Source organism: Aquarana catesbeiana, linkage group LG05 (assembly GCF_042186555.1).
Source record: "Aquarana catesbeiana isolate 2022-GZ linkage group LG05, ASM4218655v1, whole genome shotgun sequence".
In the NCBI taxonomy this organism is placed as follows: domain Eukaryota; kingdom Metazoa; phylum Chordata; class Amphibia; order Anura; family Ranidae; genus Aquarana; species Aquarana catesbeiana.
Window position 1 is genome coordinate 631,278,431 of NC_133328.1, and position 15,333 is coordinate 631,293,763.

The following is a 15,333-nucleotide window of genomic DNA, read 5'->3' on the forward strand; positions in this document are numbered from 1 at the left end:
CTGACAAGTGGTGAAGTGCTGGGCCTTCACACTTTACTTATTAGGCAAACTTTGCAATGGATTTACCACAGGAGCGTGGCACGTGATTCTTGTAAAATGTATTATATGAGTAGCACTGTTATTGTATATTATATTGTATAAATATTACACATTTTCTAAAAGGTTTTCTAGTATGAAGTGCTGCACATTATATTCTATAATATAATAGAAAACATAAAATCAATGTCTTATTACAGGGATTCCCTCTCACTTCCTGTTTGGCTATGGGATAGGAAGTGAAGGGAAATCTCCGCAATGGGACACAGATGGTGAAAAAAAAAAAAATCTGACAGGGGTTATAACCCTCCCTTACTCTATCCAAAATGAAAACAAAGTTTTGCCTATACAGCAACACCTCGGATTGCGAGTAATGTGGCGAACGAGCGCTTCGCAATACGAGCTATTACTTTCAAAAGATCCTGACTCGGTTTGCCAATGCTGTCTCGCAAAACGAGCAGGATTCAAGCCTCTGCAGTATTGCATTTGGCCAGAGGTGGGGGGGCGCCAGTGACACTCTGAGCCGTTCGGATGCACTCGGAATTACTTAGTTCCCAAGTGTTTCCGAACCTCTCTGAGAGTTTCCGAGTCCAGCCAAGCGGTCTCCAAGTATTTGCGAGTCTCTCCGGCGACCCCCCACACCTCTGGCCAAATGCGGTACTGCATACAATAGAAGGCAATGTGGAACGAATTACCTTCGTTTCCATTGACTTCTATGGGGAAATTCGCTTTGATATGCGAGTGCTTTGGATTACAAGCATTCTCCTGGAACGGATTATGCTCGTAATCCAAGGTTCCACTGTAGTTCTACTTTAAAGTGTATATAAACCCGATTACAAAATATATTGCACCTTACCGGTCCCTAGATGTGGTGTCTGCATTAGTTTTGCTTTTATCCGGGTCCCCCCCCCCCCCTTTAATTTTCACCTGGTGATCCTGCCAACAGGGCCAGGACAAGAGGTGGGTGCCCTGGGTGCAATGGTTTACTGTAGGGATGGGGGCGCCCCTTTAATCTGTTACAAGGCTGGGTAGTTTAGAATTTTTGCTCTGGGCGCTGGATGACCTTGTCCTAGCACTGCCTGCCAATAACACACTTCCTGTTCTAGGGTGGCAACGCTCACTCACTGTACTGTATCTATGGAGGAGAAGTGTTGTAAGACACATCTCCCCTTCACATCTACTTAACGTAGGGGCAAGGGCCAAGACAGCGACCTTTAGCACCCAAGGTAAAAAGGCTCCCTTCTAATGAGCTGTAAACTACTTAAGCAGCCTAGGTTACAGGTCTTGCTCTTTTTGTGGCACCCATCCCTCCTCTTGAAGCATCCAAAGCCACCACCTGTTCTGCCTACACTCAGCCCAGCCCTTGATAGGGGGCGTGTCCTGTAGTACCCAGACGGGGTTTGGGATAGCTTGGGATTTCAGTACGTAATGCAGAGGGAGTTAGGAGTTCACTACATTTCTGACAGGATCAACTATTTTATTGAACATATATAATATTATATATGTTGTATAATACAACAAAACACTTTAATGGTATATTTGAAATACCAAAAGGGAGAAAATAAGAGTTCACCATTTGGGTTTACATACACTTTAATTAGAAACGACTATTACAGCTGCCTGACAATACACAGGAGGTTCTGCATTCAGCAGAGGAGCTCCCACTGGCATAATGAGAAAGAGAAGAGATTGAATAGTGTAGACTGAATGAAGCATGTCACTGTGCTTGGCCCTAAGGTTTCAGGAGCTGACCAATCCCTGTGCTTGTGGAATTACTCTTCCTATGAAGGCCTGAACCTGTTACTGGTGCCATTAGTTTCTCATACCTCCTCCTCTTCCAGGCGTCTCAGGGTCTCCGTGATGAATTTGATGTATTGGCTGGTCAGGGTGGTGAGTTCACTGTATTTGGTTCGGAGCTCTACGTACTGTAAGAAAAAAAAAGATAGGAGGTGGTCATTGAAGATCCGAGACCAAGGTTGTGTCCAAGGAGAAGATAGTGAGGACTTCCTCTCTGGGGGTTCCTTTACACCAGCCATGCTGGGCTGCATTGGGCAACATTGTCCAACTGAAAGACAAACCAATCTGCCTTATTTCCTATAGCTTCAGTCCGTGCCAATAAGTTGCATTGGTATGCACTGAAAAAGAATAAGACACATTGGATTGTAACGCTCTTGCACAACACGTACTAGCACACGTAGGCAGCCACTGATGTGAAGATGGTAGCCTGCTCCGTGCTGGAAAGTGACACCTTTGCCATCAAGAAAATGGAAAATTATAAGAGCAACAGAAAATCTCATAAAGGGGTGTTGATTGGACCCAACCAATCAAGTGATATGGAGTAACATCCATGCAGAAGCGGCCTCATGAAACATTGTGAACGTTAAAATGAAAAAAGGATTTGGGGCAAAAGGTACAGTTTTTGTCCAGAGCTTGCCTAGAGCATAAGGATTAACAATGCTTGCATAGGGTTAAAAAGAAGGCCATGTGCCACCAGATACTCTTATGCTTGCTCTTGAGTAATCACTACATATATGATACAGAAAACAGCTATGACTGAGCAGATGATTGACAATGTCTTACGAAGGAAAGCTATCCTGATGTGCTCACCTCCTGGATGATGTTATCGGATGCAGACTGCACTTTGGGCTTCTTGAGTGGAGACGCGACGGGCTCTACCTGAGCTTTATAGGTCACCAGCTGGAGCTCTAAGTCCTAGAAAAAGAAATCAGTTTTTAAATGCAAATCTTCTGAGGACACATTATAACCTTTTATATCAGGGTTTCTCAACCAGTGTTCCATGGAACCCTAGGGTTCCTCCATATGTTGCCAGGGGTTCCTTGAGCAATTTCTGCCTCTCAGATAAGTTCCCACTGACACCATTGATCTTTTTAGCTATATGTAAATGAAGCACGTCACTGTGCTTGGCCCTAAGGTTTCAGGAGCTGACCAATCCCTGTGCTCACGGAATTACTCTTCCTATGAATGGCTTGAACCTGTTACTTCTTCCCAATGACCACAAATGTAAGGAGCATTCTTCCCACTGACCATCACACTAAATGTATCATGAGTTGTAGATACAGTCATTATTAGCAGAGGTTCCCTGAGACCGGAATGTTATCTCAAGGGTTCCCCCTTGTTGAAAAGGTTGTGAAAGGCCGTTCTAATATTATGAAATAATGGACACCTAGAAGTTGATTTACTAAAACTGGAGAGTGCAAAATCTGGTGCAGCTGTGCATGGCAGCCAATCAGCTTCTAACTTCAGCTTGTTCTATCAAACTTTAACAATAAGATCTGGAAGCTGATTGGTTTCTATGCAGAGCTGCACCAGATTTTGCACTTTCCAGTTTTAGTAAATCAACCCCACAGTGTATTGAATTGGATACATTGCTCTGCAAAGTACAAACACATGTAAATATCTAATAACAATAAGAGACCTCTCTACAAAGAAACATCAGGGGAGCAATTCTGATAGTGAAGTCTTCTTTTATTTTGGAACTGATAACAGTTCTCACCAAATAAGGTAGCCGATCGCATATATGTATGCTTTCACAAGGTGTCTGGAATATTGACAACTCAGCCAACGTCGTTATTTACAGACTAGAGGGTTTTGACCGTAAGAAATGGTTCCTAAAAAAACTTCACGCAAATTTTTAAGAATGCATCTTTTACAATCGATCTTTCCACCTGCTACCACTCCCACTATTACTATGTAAAATGACACTTGCAGATGGTCTGCAAATACCAATAAAGAGTTTGTTACCCCAAAAAAAAAAAAAAAGTGCTTGTGGTGTCTAATTTGGCCCCCTGTATCACCTGAAATACCTGGCTGATCGTGCCTGGTTCTGCCCTCCCCTCTGTAAACTGACCACGGTTTATCATGGTTGCTGAGCCCTGACACCGTGGTCAGTTTACGTGTCTAAGTCATCCACTGCTATCTGCATCTCTCCTGTGTCTTCTGTCCTCCTCCCATCCCTGCCTGTCAGCTCTGTCCAAATCCATGATCCTGCCAACCTACTGCTTTCATAATACAACAACCTTGCAACAATCCCCTCTGCTATGATAATGTCCCTTAGTGCATTTGTTTTTTTTAAAAACTGCCGCTTTGTACCTGATTTCAGAGCACCGATCGGCTCACGTGACTGGCCGCCTCTCTCTTCCTCCTGGCTGATGTCAGCGGGGGTTTCTCCGCCCCGTCAACTTTGATGTCAGCTCGAGAGAGGCGAGAGGTGGCCGGTCTTGTGAGGGTCGATCGGCGCTCTGAAATCAGGTACACAGCGGCATTTTTTTTTTTTTTTTAAACAAATGCACTAGGGACATTATCTAACATGGCAGAGGGGATTGTTGCATGGTTTAACAACCTCTTTAGGTAAATACAATTTTTCATTTTTTGTGCCTTTGTCTATAGATTCCAAAGAAATCATTCTTGCAAAACAAATAAAAATAATACAATAAAAACACAAAATGTATGTATTACTTTTGTCTCTTAAGTTGTGACAATGTTAGGATGGGCAACCTTAATATTTCGGTACTGGAGGCATGAATTGTGGATAGGCAGATAACAGGAATTTCTGTGCAGACTCTCTCCTTAACAGATTGGCAGGGGTTCACGCATTAGCTCTCAATAGAGGAAAAAAAAAAAAAAAGTTGCAGCATCTGCCTTGTGATCTGTTTAGTGTCCGCCCAGAATCTTTGGACTTTCCTGATCATCAAGGGCTTAGATATACAATGGATAAAATAGAGAGTGCATTGATTTTAAAGAGCACCTGTCATGAGTGACAGACATAGCTGGCCTGCTTTTGAAAATTCTAGTTGCCCGGCTCTTATGCTAATCTCTGGTCTACTTGAGTCACCAATCCAGTAGATATGGGTTACTAAGATTTTCACACTAGATAACAGGCAAAAGCCTGACAGTGACTGATGGCGGTATAACTTGCTGTGTTACCTTGATGGCTTCGATGTATTGCTTGGCATACTTCTGGCATTCATCCACTTTTTCACGGTTTTTCTCACTTTCCTCCAGCAGTTTCTGCAGGAAATGAATAACACGTCTTATGGGTGCTTAGATAGATCAAGAATTATACTGATGTGTTTTATTAGTGCTTAGATGCAGGGGTGTCGCTAGGGGGTGGCTTTTGGGGCAATAGCCCTGAATCTGGGACCCATAGCCCAGAGTCTCTGCAAGGGTTCCCAAGGGGAGGGGAGGCTCTCTGGGGACCCCGATTTAAGGGGGAGGCTCTCTGGGGATATATACACACACACAAACACGTATATTACTGCATATACATGTGTATTCCTGCCCAAGCGTATGACTTTCTTTACTACGCTGCTATGGGCTCTAGCCCCATATCTTTTGTTGACCTAGCAACGCTCCTGCTTAGATGTATCTAGAATTATTCTCATCCTGAACAATGAATCTTATTGCTTCCTAGATGTATCTAGAATTATACTCCTTGGTCTATCTTGTACAATGTGTCCTATTAATGCCTACAGGTATCTAGAATTATACTCCTCATGGGAAGGGTCCATTCTGTACAATGTGTCTCATTAATGCCTACATGTATCTAGAATTATACTCCTTGTGGGAAGGGTCCAACTTATACAATGCGTCTTAATACTTCCTAGATGTATCTAGAATTATACTGATCATAGGAAGGGTCCATCTTGAACAGTTTGCCATATTAAGGCCTACATGTATCTACAATTCTACTCCTCATGGGAAGGGTCCAACTTGTACAATGTGCCTTATTAAAGCCTATATGTATATAGAAGTATACTCTTCTTATGTAGGGTCCATCCTGTACAACGTAAATTATTAATGCCTAGATCTATTTAGAATTATACTTGTGAAATACAGCATTGTGTGCAGTTCCTTTTGTGGAGGCTTACCTTCTCCTCTAGAAGCTGCTCCTTGACAGTTCTGCTGTCGGTAATGGTCACAGACTGGATCTTCTCTTGCCTCTTCTTGGCCTCCGTTATCCAGCGGATGAGCCACTCGTAGCTCTCCCGGTAATATCGCAGTTGCTTGCCCAGTTGTTCCAGTTCTCTCTGCCGAACGTCAATCTGAAGGACGATGGCCTGCCAACGCTCCAGAAGCATCTGCACCTTCTCCCGATATCTGTCCAGATCCACATCTCGTTCACTGTGAACCTTCAGCATCCTATCACTCACTTCCCTGGCCTTGCTGAGATCGTTCTCCAGTCCATTGAAGAGTGGCTGGTGACCTTCTACCTGACCACGCATTCTCTGTAAAAGCCGAACCATTAGGATGTTGAAAGTAGAGCAAAAAAAAGGGTCATTACCCCCACACAATGCAAGGACACCATTCCAGTGATCTCCACCCACACCAGTTCTGACATACACCAGCTCTATGCACTTTCAGACATTACAAACTAAAAATCGTAAAGACTGGCTCCTTATAGAGTACACAAATGAACAGCAATATATTGCTGTATTTTTTAATGGTCTTATCCAACCCAAGATGTTTGTAGGCTCCTCTGAATGAATAGAACAACTTCTAACACCAACTTGTCACAAACAAGGTAATACAAAAGAAAACGTGATTGCTACTGTGGCAGTTGAGGCTCTGGGAAAGTTGCTGGTTGTTACCCTGGTGCCCCCTGTAGACCATAGCTCAGATTTTGTCCTAGGACAGTTCTCAACTTTAGTCCTCTAGTGTTCCCAACATGTCATGTTTCAACGAGCAGATGCTCTAAATTAAGGTCACTGGCTTTTTTTTTTTTTTTTTTAACAGCTATTTCATCTAATGAAAAAATCCCCAAAACACGGCCTGTTGAGGTGGTTTTTTTTTTTAGGTGGCCTGATGAGGTGGTTGGCTTTTCTCCCCCAGAAAAGTTACAAACTCCAATGTAAGCTTTATATCCTCCTAGATAGAGTGGTGGAATGTCTTCTACAAGGCCTTTCAAGACAAATCTGCACAGCTTACAGTTAGGTACCTACTCCAATAAAGACAAGATGCATGCAGCTCACTGACACAGGCACAGTACCGGCTGGCCTGGTAGAAGCTGGTGCACACACTACTAGTGTAATTGAATATTTACATCCCTCTAATCAGAGGTTACTGGGAATGAGGGAGTCTCAGTCTGATTGTATACAAAAGTACGCCAACCCTTTAGTGACCAGAAGCCTTTGAATTCCAAGGTCAAATTATCATCATCAGTAGCATCAGCAAACCTTACAATAACTCAATGACTAATTTGCATGCACACATTTTAAAGGACATAAGGATTTTATTTGGTATATTGTTTTGTTAAAATAATCATTTTATGACTGGCAGACAAATATGAAAAAAAAAAATAAATTCTATTTAAATACTTTTTTAAATACTGTAATTGTTATCTGACAATTCCAGTACCAAACAGGTGCACACTGTTGCTTAAAAGATGAAGTGTCATCTGCAGGCTGAAGGCTTATTTTGTCAATGAAGCTTCCATGTGATCACAGGTTCATGGCCAATATAGTGATCATGTAATAGTGAACCACTCTGGTGTCATCAGTGGGCACTTATGCCATCTGATTTAAGAGCCTCAGCATGGGCTGGTGGCAAGCAAAAGTGGGACAATTTATTATATTTTTTTGGATTGTTAATTTCAGCACTATTATGTACAATATTTTTTTTCTGTTATTGTATTGTTATTGTTTTCTTTATAGTGACGATTGTCTGCATTAATCCCCTGAGGAAGCCCATTTGGGCGAAACATGTCAGGATAACTTGCATCTTATCACCTACCCTCAATATGCCATCTATAATGCTATATGACAATCTGCTAACCTCTTTTATGTGCGATATTTTTAAAGATGTATTAATAAAATTTGTTACATTTTTAACTATTCCTTGGTATTATCTATCCATCTATGACTAAAGCACCGCCAAAAATCCGGTCCAAAACTTTCTGTGTGTATATATTTACACCTTATCCAGGGATGTTGGTGCCTGTGCCAACTGTCGCTAGCTCACACTATCCATGTGTCAACAGGTCTCCAACAACGGGCAACGTACTGAGTAACTTTAACCCCTGCCTGCCCCTTTCTAAAAGCAGAATTTGTAGATTCGTCTTTCTGACAACTCGGTACAGTTCCTGCTCTGGATTCTGTCCATGGTTGATTACGCATTTAGTGACCCGACCCTCTCCATCACAGGGGCTCGTACATCCAAGGTCTTACCTTCAGGTCTGACTTGCTGCTCTCCAGCTCTTTGAGGTCTCCAGGAACAGTCTGGACTTCCTTCAGCTGATCTTCGTATGTTTTCACAACCTCCTCAGCACCTTGCGTGTTCCTGATCACCAAGTGTATCATCTTCAACCTGAAAAGAGAAAGAAAAAAAAAAAATTCAAAATGTATCTTTTTCTGCTGCTCCAAGTGAATTTTCCTGCCAGCTAAACCGCATTTAAAAGAAGTCCCACTATGCAAATATTCTTATTCTCCTCTCCCTCGGGGAGTATCAGAATCTGCATGGAGTTTGAATGTTCTTCCTCTGCTTGTGTGAGTTTCCTCTGGGCACCCCGGTTTCCTCCCACACTTCAAACACATGCTGGTAGGCTATTTGGCTCCTGTCTAAATTTGCCATAGTAGGTGTGTGCATTTAAGTATATGTGATGGGGACCTTAGACTGCAAAATCCTTGAGGCCAGGTATTGATGTGAATTTACAGTATACTGTATAAAGTGCTGTGTAATTATTTTATAAAATTGTTATATAAAAGGTCTAATAAATGATGACCTTACACAGGCAGGTAATCTGTCTGCTACACTATAGTACTGCTACCCGACTCATTTTTATGTATATTGAACCCCCATATTACATCAATTCTTATCAGGAGTCTGCAGTCGGCTTGCAGCGTGGTACGTACTTATCCAGGTAGACGGTGGAAAGGCTGTAGACCTGGTTCATCTTCTGCAAAGTTACTTCAAGCTCGGATCTTAGGAGTGGGGCTGACTCTCCCATGTCAGGTTGGGTTAGTATTTTACGGGTCTTGTCGTTCACCTTATCCAGATTCTTCTGGATGGTCTCCAGTTCAAAGTGAATTTGCTAAGGAGAGATCGAGGCAATTAGACCATGCAAAATACGCGCATAAACTTTTTACAAATTAATAGGAATCATAACTCAAGTAGAAAAAAAAAGACCATTTACACCCCCATCTCTCAGGGGCCCAGACAAATACATCTTGTCCCACATGGTAACAGAGGAAAAAAAATGTGCAGGATGGGTAAGGGAGGGGGTTCCTAATTGCAAAGTGAATTTGCCAAGGAGAGAGCAAGACAATTAGACCATGCAAAATACGCGCATAAACTTTTTACAAATTAATACTAATCATAAGAGGAAAAAAATGTGCAGGATGGGTAAGGGAGGGAGTTCATAATTGCCTGAAAATGAGTTTTAACTTCAAACTAGATAATAACTGCAATTTAGGCTAATAGGAAACCTCCTTCTCAGGAAACCTCATCCTGAATGCATCCTGTTATACTATACCGGTTGCTGCACAAGGCTCGTTCTGCTCTGTAAACCTACCACACACCCTGGGATGCCCTTTCTCTCTGCAGGCAAGATGCCCAAAAATTATAAGGAGGCCAGAGGTCCACTAGATGGTGGCGAAGTGCTGCCTGGCACCAAACAGTAGCAGGACAAAGTTAGGAAGGCAGCACTGTGCCTGGAGAACTTTGCCCACAGTTCACACCCCAGCACTTGCCCTGCTCCTCTCTTTACAGTTGAGTATTCTGATGGGGACAGTGAGACCAGATTGATGGATTGGGGATGGACCTGAACCTCAATCAGTTGCCCAGGGTGAAATTAGAGCCCACTTTTGAAAGATGTCAATTCAGCTGTCCAGTTATGCAACAGCTCCTTGGCTAGCCTCATATCTCAAGTAAGTGGAATGAGAGTGGACATTACCTGCTGGTCTCCGATCCGCTGGGAGCATTCCTTGATGGGATCTTTGTCCAGGGGGGTTCGGATCTTGCTTACTGTACGGGACTCACAGCCATCCAGCTGTAGTTGAATGTTCTTCAGCTGGGATACGTAGTTCTTACATGTACTCTCATCCTGTTCACCTGCATGGGTCACAGACACTCGGGTCACACACACACACATTAAACGCCATGATTCCGCACGTATAAATACACTCTGCAATCTTTTACCTTTCTCGAGACTGCGTAGGAGCAGGTCGTACTTCTGGGTGCAGGAGCTGTATTCTCTCTCGATGTTCATGCGGTCATCTGGGTGGAAGTTGTGGGAGTCCTGGCTGTCCCTCAGGAAGTCCTGGTAATGGATTTCCAGGTTCCGGAGAGCCTGAGAATACTCCTCTGATGTCATACTTCGGAACTGCAGGATAGACAAGAAAGATTGTCAGATCCAAATCTTACAATTCAGCTTCATAGCTTCAACGCGTTTGGTTGTAATGGTTCAATACAGATATATCTTACTTAAAATAATAAAATAAATCTAATTGTTGCCATACTGTTTCTAAGTTTATAACTTTATTAGCCAGAGAGGGAGAACAGAAAGAAAGTAGAGTTTGGACTAACCGTGATGAGTGTCCAGGACTGGATGAGCTGGATGTCCCTGAGCAGATACTGGTAAGAGAGCATACACTTCAGATCGATATGCATGGTGTGCCACATAGTGATTAGGGCTTGATGACTTTCCTCCAACCTAGGGGGAAGATAAACAACATGACTGAGGACACTATGCTCATCATCAGACAATGTGACTGAGGACACAAGGATACATTTGCTCATCATTATGGACAACATGACTGTGGGGATGACAAGGAGGACACTACGCTCATCAATATGGGCAACATGACTGCACACTTGACAAGAATATGAAAAGGACATTATGCCCATGATGACTGAGGACATGACAAGGAGAACACTACACACACCATCATAGACTACATGACAGAGGATATGACAGGAACACTTCGCTCATCATCATGGACAACATGACTGAGGACATGACAAGGAGAAAACTACTCTCATCATCATGGACAACATGAATGAGGACATGATAGGGACTCTATTCTCACCATCATGAACACCACGACTGAGCACATGACAAAGAGAACACTATGATCATCGTCATGGACAACATGACTGAGGCTATGACAGGAACTCTCATCATCATGGACAACATGACTGAGGACATGACACGGAGCACACTACACTCACTATTATGGACAACATCACTGAGGACATGACACGGAGCACACTACACTTACTATTATGGACAACATGACTGAGGACATGACACGGAGCACACTACACTCACTATAATGGACAACATGACTGAGGCTATGACAGGAACACTACGCTCATCATCATGGACAACATGACTGAGGCTATGACAGGAACACTACGCTCATCATCATGGACAACATGACTGAGGCTATGACAGGAACACTACGCTCATCATCATGAGGATACTACACTCACTGTCATGAACAACATCGCTGAGAATGTGACAAGTAGGACACTACACTCACCATCATGGACCACATGCCTGAGGACACGACAAGGACGACACTACACTCACCATCATGGACAAGATAACTGAGGATATGACAAGGACGACATCATCATGGACAACATGGCTAAGGACATAACAAGGAGCACACATGTCATGGACCACATAATGGAGGACATGACAAGGAGGACACTATGTTCATCATCATGGACAACATAGCTAAGGACATAAGGAGCAGACGTCATGGAAAACATGACTGAGGACATGACAAGGATACTATGCTCATCATCATGGACAACATAACTGAAGACATGACAAGGATACTATGCTCAACATCACGGAGAACATGACTGAGGACACTACACTCAGTATCATGGACAACATGACTGAGGACATGACAAGGAGCACACTACACTCATCAACATGAAGAATATAACTGAGAAGATGATGAAAAGAACACTACACCCACCATGATGCGAAACACAACTTAGTAGGACATGACAAGGAAGACAATGACAACACGACTAAGGACATAACAAGGAGCACCCTAACTCAATGTCATGGATCACATGACTAAGGACAAGACAAGGAGGACACTATATTTATTATCATAGATAATATGACTGCGGACATGACAGGGAGGAAACTGTCAGCAACTGCAAAATCAGTGAGACAACACTGACAATTGTTGCGGCAGCCAAGGACCCAGCACCATGCAAGAGCACCACAGGACTGATAACTCACCGACTAACAGCATCCAGGGCCTCCTTGTTGGGTGGTGGAACAATGAAGCAGACAGATGGGACCATGGCGTCATTTCCTGCAGAATTCATGATTTTCCACTTGCTGGGCTGGGAGTTATTTACCAACACACATTCATCTCCCTTATGTACAGTAATCTGTAGGACAAGACAAATACAGTTATATACTATAACCAAAGAGCGTCACACTTTTTCTACAAAATAACAAATAAAAAAAGTTCCTTGGGCGTGTGCCATCCTGATAGAACTAGTATTCATTAGTCAAACTTAACTGGACTTGTTCTATAATGTTGGAGAAGTTTTGCAACTCAAAACCATGTAGCTTCCTCAGTTCTCACAAATGCCACTCATTAGAACTGAGGAAGCTGCTTAGATGAGTAGTGAAACCTCTCCACCATTACAGAACAAGTCTGGCTAATGATTACTAGTTATACTAGGCCTTCGATCAGCACCCTCCCCCCACAAGCCTGCATTGCATAGAGAAGCACAAAGACCCAGTGATGACATCTTTGGATCTACCAAACCGTATGCAATGAAAAACGAAAAACTATTTAAGAATTTAGCTTTTTTTTAATTGTCATTTTTAGTAGAGATTTGATTCATTAGCATTTTAATGAGGGAGGGGGACCATGTGAGGCCCCTAATCAGCACAGGAATCTGTATGACCCAACAATCATATCCCTCTATTGCAGAGTGACATGACATGGAGCTCGTTCCTCCGCAGAACTAGTCATGGTCAGTGTTAAAGCTCTTTATTCTCACAATTAGGACTGACATTCATGGAGAATTGCAGCTACGTGGCCGGTTTGCTATGAGTTCACAAGCAATCACGCCGACTTAACAGATTATAATGCCGTGACTTTCTGAGCAGAGCCGCCATCTATGTGGAGGAAGAGGAGTGCCAAATACTTCCACACTCAGATAATCGCACAGGGAGCGGTGCTTAGTCCTTCACTCACCTCCAACTGCTTGTAGTCACAGACGGCCTGAACTGGTTGTTTGGCTTTGGGAGGGTTGGACGGGCTGCGAGGTTTCAGCTGTATGATGGCCTTTGCCCTCTTGGCCAGGCCGGAGACTTGCCCCTTGTACTCTGTGAGCTGTTCTTTTTCATCCTGGTGGTGGGAAGAGAAGATTTCCACATTGTAATTCAAATTATTTCTAGCCTACTCCTATTAAATCTGAGCAATCTTGAAGTTTGGAAACGTACTTTGTGAAGACCCCCCACACATTTATTCCTTGAATTTCTAGGACTCGTAGTCGCTATTCCCTGAGGACAGGCAGTGCTGTGTAGCACATTTCACAGAGCCTGCCTTCTCAGGGGAGGAGCTTCAGGAAGCAGAGTCAGGACAGGAACCACTGCTTCCAGGCAGCAATGTACTATGGGATATGTAGTCCATAGAAATTGAAGAGAAGAAGTTGCAAAGCATGCGGGGAATTCAAGAGACGGCCAGCTGACAGGCAGCATTTACAACATGAAAGGAGATTTTTCAAGTAAGCCTTTATTGGACTGTCATTAATAACTATTGTTTGTATTGTTACTACAATGCTGATGTATAAAATGAAAGTATGTTGCAACCACAAATTTATTTTAATACACATACATACATACATATACACAGTATATTTTAGATACTATATATTCTCATCGCACTTTTTGGATAAAGCTTGGAGTATGGGGGTGGCTTGGAGTATGGGGGTGCTGCAGGAACAACTAGCTGGTTAACCGATATCAACAGAGAATATATGTCACTAGCACACCATGGATCCATATAATAGTCCTGTGGGCTCCAAACTGCAGCCTTTTGCTTGCCTTTATCTGGCCATTGGGGCACCATTTCACTGACACCAACGATGGGGCACTATTCCTCCCAATGACACCAGTGATAGGGCACTATTCCTCCCTTAAATACCAACAATGGGACATTATTCCTCCTACAGATGAGGCATGGTTTACTCCCATTGGTGCCAGGGCATTTTCTATTCCCACTGTCCACAATCTGGCCCCCACTAAAGCCTGAAGAACTGGCCCCTTGTTTAGAAATTTTGGAGACCCCGGTTATTGTCCAAGAATTTATTAAACAGTTCACATCACACTAAGTCCAACATTTCAAAGCCTACAGGACCTGACAAAGTGGTCCTGTTGGTGATGTGAGCTCTCAAATTCTTGGACTTTTATATGGATTGATGGAGTGTGGTGATATCTCCTATACGCTATACAAGGCTTGATTTCCTCAATAAAACCCACCAGACATGGACACACACTGTCACTGGGTACTCACCATGCTGTCCTGAAGCAGATCTTCCAGCCGGGTCACTGTAACGGAGCGATCACAGGTGTATTTCCTGCGCATGGTATCATTGATCTTCTTCAGATGTTCTTCAGCCTCTTTCACATCTGCAAAGTACTGTGTGGGAAAAGAAGACACTCTGGTTAATTCATTAAGAGTTGACTACTTGAATTCTTCCCTTAAAATAGCTCATACGATATTTATCTCAAAAGTCGAATCATTAAAAAAAAAAAAAAAAAAAAAAAAAAAGAAAAAAAAGAAAAAGAAGAAAAATTTACCGAATATGTTTTCTATTTTGTGATATTTAGCATTTCATTTACTCGTATTTTTTTTTTTTTTATCTATTTTTTTTTCAGGATAGTACACTGCAATCAGAGTGAGATCAATGAAGCCAAAGAATTGTGAAACTTTGAAAGTTAGAAACATGATCTGTGCATCTGAAGTCAGCTCCTCCGGAATGGAAGCATCAAAACTATTCCTTATGGGGCCCCCTTTCCAGCAAGCCCCTTAGAAGTATGGCTATAGTTGTGCCAATACCCAAAACTACATGACACCATTTTGCCTCATTACTACAAAATGATAACTGCATTGCAGAATATCAAATCTGTTTACAGCACAGTGGGGGCTCAGAAGTTCAAGGCATCCTGCGGTGACCATACCTGGAAGTAGGCTGTGTTCTCCTTGAGATGAGCTTCAATACAACAGCAAAGCTGCAGCATCCAACTCCACTGTGTCTGCAGAGCAGCCTGGAACGCCTGAAACAAACAAA

The 15,333-nt window shown here is 42.8% G+C and overlaps 1 protein-coding gene across 15 annotated transcripts in view; it reads right to left on the reverse strand.

Moving 5' to 3' along the window:
- Nucleotides 1–15,333, reverse strand: part of PLEC (plectin) — a 292,355-nt gene that overhangs the window by 17,685 nt on the left and 259,337 nt on the right. For all 15 annotated transcript variants that reach the window (XM_073632331.1, XM_073632329.1, XM_073632330.1 and 12 more), the window contains 13 exons: nucleotides 15,224–15,319; nucleotides 14,556–14,681; nucleotides 13,236–13,388; nucleotides 12,260–12,414; nucleotides 10,576–10,702; nucleotides 10,189–10,372; nucleotides 9,944–10,101; nucleotides 8,904–9,082; nucleotides 8,220–8,358; nucleotides 5,925–6,281; nucleotides 4,981–5,064; nucleotides 2,644–2,748; nucleotides 1,863–1,961 (listed from right to left, as the gene is read on the reverse strand). In XM_073632331.1, coding sequence (XP_073488432.1) covers nucleotides 1,863–1,961; nucleotides 2,644–2,748; nucleotides 4,981–5,064; nucleotides 5,925–6,281; nucleotides 8,220–8,358; nucleotides 8,904–9,082; nucleotides 9,944–10,101; nucleotides 10,189–10,372; nucleotides 10,576–10,702; nucleotides 12,260–12,414; nucleotides 13,236–13,388; nucleotides 14,556–14,681; nucleotides 15,224–15,319 — 1,962 coding nt within the window. The remainder of the gene's footprint in view (nucleotides 1–1,862; nucleotides 1,962–2,643; nucleotides 2,749–4,980; nucleotides 5,065–5,924; nucleotides 6,282–8,219; nucleotides 8,359–8,903; nucleotides 9,083–9,943; nucleotides 10,102–10,188; nucleotides 10,373–10,575; nucleotides 10,703–12,259; nucleotides 12,415–13,235; nucleotides 13,389–14,555; nucleotides 14,682–15,223; nucleotides 15,320–15,333) is intronic.